This window comes from Octopus bimaculoides, chromosome 19 (assembly GCF_001194135.2).
Source record: "Octopus bimaculoides isolate UCB-OBI-ISO-001 chromosome 19, ASM119413v2, whole genome shotgun sequence".
NCBI lineage: Eukaryota > Metazoa > Mollusca > Cephalopoda > Octopoda > Octopodidae > Octopus > Octopus bimaculoides.
The window spans coordinates 4909826-4917516 of record NC_068999.1 but is presented as its reverse complement, the minus strand read 5'-3'; the positions used below and the strand labels follow the sequence as shown (position 1 = coordinate 4917516).

Sequence of the window (7691 nt, the reverse complement as noted above, 5' to 3'; positions counted from 1 at the left end):
TATATATATATATATATATATATATATATATATATATATATATATATATATGTATATATATATATATATATATATATGTGTGTGTATATGTATGTATATATATATATATGTTCATAGAAAAACATGTAATTGTTACCAATATAGCAGGAGATTTCACTGCAAAAGGTCTAAATTAGACTCCTTAAGAATCGGTAGAAAAATTGAAATAATATTCAAGTTTTGCTTACATCTCACACCCCAAATAGAACCAGCAACGAAACCACCGACAACATGGTTTAATGCATCATCTTTCTTTCTGATATTGGCCACAATTCCTGTTATAGCTGGGTAGGCAGCACCTATGGAAGCTGGAATATTAATAGAGAGATTCAGTAGAACAGCTTCAATGGTATAAAAACAAGATATCTCACAACACATCTACAATGGTATAACAACAGGACATCTCACATGACAGCTACAATGGAATAATAACAGGATATCTCACATGACAGCTACAAGGATATCTTCCCCATTTCTTCTGCCACTCACCCCAGACTCTGCTTTTCTGCAGTGATTGGTCTTGTATCACTTCCAATCAGGGCTCTCCACAAATAATTTGGGTAACAAGCCACAAAAGAGCAAGTTTTAAGATGGTCATTGTACCTGCTAGAAGTAGCAGCCAAATTCCCCTTAAACCTCATCCTACCATCTTAAATAAAGAAAAGACACAATGGGTAGTCTACTCCTAAAAGATGGGATAGCCATGGTTGGAATGCCTTTGATCGTAGCTCTGACCATAGGTCACCTGTGATTAAACAACATCAATTCACATCCTCCCATACACAGGCCCTGAACTAACGTCATTTGCCAGTCCTTCTGCCCCTAGACTACCACTCCACTGAAATTTTTTCCTTACAGTCATGAAAACTATCAACCTCATCAGTCTTGGAGGACTTGATGAAAAATCTATGGGCACTGTCCCTTCTGCCAGACCAACCAAACCATTAAATGCCATTCCGAGAATACGAAACGGTGTAATCAATTAATTAGTGTGTAATAGAGTATCTATGTGGGTTATTGACTTGCTAAAAGCAGAACCCAAATCTCCTTTGAATCATATCATCATCATCATCCTTTAGCATCTGTTTTCTATGGGAAGAGAGCTTTACCAGTTTTCAGTCAAACTGTCCAACCCATGCCAGCATGGAAAACTGACGTTATATGCTGCTGCTGATGATGATGATGAGCAGTGCCTGTTGTTCAGGCCTAAGATGACCTTGATCCAATTTCATCCCTCATTAAGGCCATGGCCAATTGATCACCCCAATTCCTTCTTTTTAATTATATCGTCAGAGATTTTCTCCTAAAGTCCTTAAACTGAAACAAGACCCCATTGAAAACATTAAATTTCTTTCTTTCTAGAGTCCTTAGACACAGAAGGAACCCTGTTTATAATATCAGATATTTCTTTCCTTCTTGAGCCCAGAAACAGAAAAGGGACCTTGTGTATAAAGATAGGCATCTCTTTGCCCCACAGGAATTCATTTATTATTGATATGACAGTAATGCTGTATAGACCTGAAGGTGAAAACAGAACAACCCAGCACGGACAACTGAATGGCTGGACTGGGGGTTCTGGAACAAACAGGGTGGGGGTGCAGATGTATAATTTAAATAGAAATGACCAAAGAGAGATAACTCAGAGTGGCGAGAGGGATGGATATGAACAACGTAGACAAATAAAGGTATTTCAAATACTATACAATATAAATTCCGGATTTATTTAAAATTATTTCCATCTCTGTCGTAATTACCAAATTTCAATTGAGATCATCTGCATATGAGTGGGGAGATAATCTCAAGAATCAAGTGGTCTCCAAAACTGACATACCACAAAGAAAAAGGACAGCTGTGGACGCATGTTAATAATTCAAGAGATATAATCAGCACAGTGAATGTTGGAAAACACGGGGGACATATTTAATTTCCTTTTTTTTTTTATGGAATGGGGGGGGGGGGCATAAAGTATGTTTGTTCATGCAAGGGTGGGGCTACAAAGAATGAAAGCCGCTTCGAGGAATAAACTAAGTTTATCCTAGTAAAATAACTCACCCAATGGAACAGCAAAGCCAACAACCTTCAACCCAATATTAGTTGGTGTAAAGTGAGTCAACGTCCTCAGGGAATCCAACACTCCAGCGGCCGTACCTGCAAAAAAAGAAAGAAATAAGAAGGAATAAAAATAAAATAGATAAAAAGGCGCAGGCATGGCTGTGGTAAGAAGCTTGCTTCCCAACCATATGGTTCTGGGTTCAGTCCCACTGCATGGCACCTTGGACTAGTGTCTTCTACTATAGTTTCAGGCTGCTCAAATCCTTGCAAGTGGATTTGGTAGATGGAAACTGAAGGAAGCTCATCGTATATATCTTAGAGTATGTGTGTCAGTGTTTGCCCCCCACCACTGCTTGACAATTGGTGTTACTATGTCTATGTCCTGCACAGAAACAAGTGAGCATTAGCAACTGGATGGGTGTACACCCATAGAAAATCTGCCTCAACACACTCTGTCCCATTTATCAGGGAAAAGTGGACATTTAAAACAATGAGGAGGATACATATATTTATTGTTATAATAATTTTTATATCAACTTTTCCCTTCGGGCAAGAATTGGAAGGGAGTTTATGGTGGGTGGGCCGCGTTCTAAGAGAGAATGTCCTTCCAGATGCCAGCCCCTTTTAATCACTTCTTACAACAAACATGGACACAGTGTGCTTATTCTAAAAGCTGGGATCTGACACAGATTAAATAAAAACTGGAAGGTCATGGATGTAGCATGTCTGATCATAGGTCTGATGCTGGAAAACAGTGACCTAGGGTTAAACAACAACAATCAGCAAGAATGCTTTCTCATCTCTCCTAACAATCACAACATAGTCTTTAGCATCTATTTAGAGTCAAACAACTACCTTGGATTATGTCAGTGTTTTCCAGGTTCTGCATAATCTCTCCACCACAAGAAACTATAAACAAACACAAAACAATTTAGACTTCACATCATCGGATGTGGCCCACCTCCCCACTCAATAGAGATGCAGCACAATTTACTGTTGCCACAACTGTTGCTCACTCTACACATTCCATGTCACATGTTCGATTACATTAGAATGTTACTACAATGCCGTACTAACAGCCCTCTCTCTCCTCCACTCTGTCCAGACACATCTTCAATATCCCAAAATGCTACAACACAACCTTTGTCACAAAGACCAGACAGATCTTCAAAACACCAAGAACACCACAACAGCGCCATCGTAACAACACAATTTGTTCCACTCTCTTCAGGTGCATCTACAACATCATCATCATCCAGTGTTTTAAATTCAGGTTTTGTCCCCGTCAACGGGGGTGGCCAGATCTGCCTCAATGCCATAGCAACCGCGATCTTGCCTGGCTTTGGGCGTCCCCCCTACAATAGCCTTGGAATACTAACAAAACACCAACTCCCTCATTCAGTCCAGACGTATCACCTCCTTTAAACAGTGCACTACTACAACTCTACTGTACTCAGTTCAGACACATCCACAAAACCATTTTTATGTGTGGGTGCCATGTAAAAGGCACCCAGTACACTCTGTAAAGTGGTTGGTATTAGGAAGGATATCCAGCTGTGGAAACCATGTGAAAACATACAATTGGAGCCTGGCCAGCTCCTTGTCAAACCGTCCAATCCATGCCAGCATGGAAAGTAGACGTTAGATGATGATGGCCATCCAAAGAGCACAAACTTCATCACTCAGCCCAGAAACATGTACAATACACCAAAACACTTCTTCAATACTATGCCTGCCTCTCTCTCTCTCATCCAGTTCAAATAAACATGACACCTACACACACCCAGAAATAATTATAGGATTAATCATCATCATCATCATCATCTATTCGAGCTTGCTTGGACAGTGGCATGGTGATGACAACTCCCATCTATCAGGTCCCCAGTTTGCAGATAAGGGAATGACCTGTAGACATACAGGTTAAGCTGAGAAAAGTCAATGAGCTGTCCTGAACAAAATCACAGATTGCCCTTTGCTCAATAAGTTAGCCAGGGTCACAGTGAAATTCTGAAACCCTGAAAAGAGCAGAAATGTCATTATCAACAAATTACACTTTTACAAATCTTGGTCTGGGGAACCCCATCCAGTTTGGCTGCTGCTACAATCGTCTATACCATCTGCGGCCAAAGACGAGAAATTAGCAATTGAAATACATGGCATAGGATCAATAACTTTAATAAATCACCACAATTTGTTTGGACATACATTATAGCCATCAGTAATATGTGCAGAACAGTAACTGATCTAATTTATCCCTGCTAACCTTCACCGTGGCCACCACCAGGAACCCTGTGATTTACAAGAACCAACTGAACGATAGACAAAATGCATTTCCAGACCACTTCGTCGGAACTCCATATAATAAACCAGTGCATGGCAGAATAAACAGTATAGTCTTTTAATACGTACAAATTTGCTGTATTAGAATTAATGGATGTGTTCCACTAAACGCACATTTCATCGACTACCAACGAAAATAATTAATTTAGGGTTAAACAACTCCGTCATGGTCCCTCAATTTAATTTCATATACATGCGTGCGTGTTATCTGTGAGAAGTTTTCAAATCATGTCTATAAATAATGTACATAAGTTAAAACATTTTTATACGGGAACGGTGGCAAGAAGTTGTGATGTGAATGCATTTTTTTTATGCATAGGCGTTAAACTGGACACACATTTAAGTCAAATTTCAAATTAATATCTACAAAGGAAAAACTGACTTCGAAGCCTCACCTGTCGTTTAATTCTCTCTCCCATACACATACATAAATACACACCCATAAATACCTATATAAACCCAGCTAATATATAATTGCGTGTGTGTGTGTATATATATATATATATGTATGTACACATATACATGTATGTATGTAAAATGATTCGGTTAAAACAAAGTCACATTTCAACAACAACGATAACCCCGGTCAGACACTCACCAACGTAAGCACCAAAGGCACTGCTATGCAGGCTCTTCTTCAGTATATCATCTCCGTCAGGTGTGGAGAAGAGGTCTGGCGCAAGGCTTCTCTTGAATACAATCCGGTCTTCGCCCGATTCAAACGGCATCTTGAGGAGTTCAACGGGTTCGATACCCGCTTCGGAAAGGACGTATACCGATGACCTTCTCTCACTTTAACCACAATGCACCAGTAAGTTAGTGGCGATTATCTCCCTTCCTAAGAAAGGTTAACTTTAGTTACTTCCCTTATTTAAAACTCATAGAAGCGAAAAGCAACACTTTATGATCTATGACGGTCTAGCCATGACCTACACTCCGACTTTCTATCTTCATAGGTTTCAGAGAGATGGATATTTTAAAATGAAATTTCCATGAAACAGGGTTTAGCTGTGGCTTTGTGGTAAGAAGCTCGTTTCCCAATCACATGATTCCGGGTTCAGTCCCACTGCATGGCACCTTGGGCAAGTGTCTCCTATTATAGCTTCGGGCCGAACAAAGCCTTATGAGTGGATTTTGTGGACGAAACTGAAAGAAGCCCATCGTGTACATGTGTATATCTTAGAGTATGTGTGTCCGCGGCGGTCTCTCACCACCGCTTGAGAATCGGTGTTGGTGTGTTCACGTCCGCATAACCTTGCTGCTTGGCAAAAAAAAAAAACTGATAGAATAAGTATCGGTCTTAAAAAAGAAAAAGTATTGGGATCGGTTCGTTCGACTTAAATTCCACCGTGCAGTGCTCCAGCATGGCCACTGTCTAATATCTAAAACAAATAAATAAATGAAAAAAGAAAAGAAAAATTACTTTTCAGATGGTGTGGATAAGGATTTTAATGTGAATATATTTGTCCGGTGAGGAGTTTTAGATAATTCACACGAGTCGAATTTGTTTCTTCAAAACCTTAAGAAAAATGGGTATTTTCTGAAAGTTATGAGGAAACAAAGTCGGATAGAAGATAGAGGCACTTGTGTTGGCATTTATTTATTTGACAGTACCTCCAGTACTACATTTTATAACCCTTGTTTCTATTTGTGACAGTAGAATGTAATTCGGAGAATAACTGACGGTCATTTCTCGCATTTCGAAAAGGGCCAGCTCAGTGGTTAGCCTTTTCGTTTTTGTTTTCTTTTTCGGGCGTGACAGCGACCTATAGGTACACCCTACAATAGGGAATTGAGGCAGTAACTTACAGAGACACGCGAAAACCGAAAGGAACCCTATTTTCTGACCGCTTAGCCGCCGCCGCATTAGTTGTGAATTAGTTTCAGGTTAGCCTTCAAGGAACACACCTATTACTGAAGATGCTCCTTCTGTGATTATCTCGCCTTTTTCTATATTATATAAGCACCATATTAGTCCAAAACTGGTCATTGACGCATTACCGTGAACTATACTACGCCGTGGTGCCTACTTTCAGCTCTTCTACTGTGGACATCGGCCATGTTGTAGCTCCATTACTTCCAACGGATTTTCTTAAACGAAATCGACCCCACTTCGGCCGGTACTCTCAAATGAACGATATTAATTTAGCAAATGTTTGAATATACCTTGAGTTATGTACCTTATAGAAAGTTAACTCCCTTGCCAGAAGCAACCCCCCCCCTCCCCATGTCATTAAACTATTAACAGCGATACACGCACAGACACACATACAGCCATGGTTAGTTTACTAACTCGTTCGACCTTCCTTCAATATTTACGCAAATATTTTTATTAAATGATCTTTTTATATTTTTGTTAAGAAATGCAGATATTTAGTATTATCTTCTTTATAATCATTCTCTTATTAATCAGTCATAAATTTTTTAGGTACAAGTTTTCCGCTTACACCGACCATCGTATGTCAGTGAAAGAGGCTGTAAAAAGTATGGAAGCCTCTACTTGACATATTTGATTCAATCTTCTCGGGTTTTCCAGGAATGGACTGTTTTAAAAGGATACATTGTTTATAAACCGTGTTTGTATCGTTATCCATTAGTTCTCTCACATTAACGAAGACTGGGTTTTGGGGATCTGCTTGTTCTACATTCCTTGTATTAATATCATTTACTCCCTGTTTAACATATTACATGTTTTCCTCGTGGCGGCGGTGGAGGTGGTGGTAAAAGTAGTTGTGCTGGTGGGTATGGTAATGGTGGTAGTGGTGGTGGTGTTTAGCCCTAGGTCAGTCCTAAGCAACCAGTCCTACAATCAAAAATATTCCAACCGTGACAATTACGCACAGTGTATCTTGGATTACACCATTCGATGTAGTCTTCTTTCTTATTAATGTTTAGGTCAGTCCTAACGAAGAAAACATATTATTAGAGACGTTTCAACCATGACTACCCTGTCTTTTATTCAGGCAAAACATGTCAAAGACTCGCTTTGTAATCTCGTGGTTTCGGTTTCAGTCTCACCGTTTGGCTCTTTGGCCAAGTATCTTCTACTGTACGTAGTCCCAGGATGATCAATGCCTTTCAGTGAATTTGGTAGACGGAAACTGCGAGGAATCTCATCGCCCACACACACATATATCGACGGGTACTTACTTCATCAACTCCCTAAAGAATGAAAGGTAAAGTTGACCTCGGTGGAATTTGAACTCAGACATTATGAGTTAGAAGAAACGCTGTTATGCATTTTGGCTGACGCGCTAACA

At 39.7% G+C, this 7691-nt stretch overlaps 1 protein-coding gene across 1 annotated transcript in view; it reads right to left on the bottom strand.

Annotated features, from left to right (window-relative positions):
• LOC106869428 (uncharacterized) overlaps nucleotides 1-5251 on the bottom strand; it is a 7185-nt gene extending 1934 nt beyond the window's left edge. The window contains exons 1-3 of the mRNA XM_014915160.2: nucleotides 5030-5251; nucleotides 2092-2187; nucleotides 228-347 (exon numbers count right to left, since the gene is read on the bottom strand). Of these exons, the coding sequence (XP_014770646.1) occupies nucleotides 228-347; nucleotides 2092-2187; nucleotides 5030-5159 (346 nt within the window). The 5' untranslated portion in view covers nucleotides 5160-5251. The remainder of the gene's footprint in view (nucleotides 1-227; nucleotides 348-2091; nucleotides 2188-5029) is intronic.
• Nucleotides 5252-7691: the final 2440 nt, after the last annotated feature.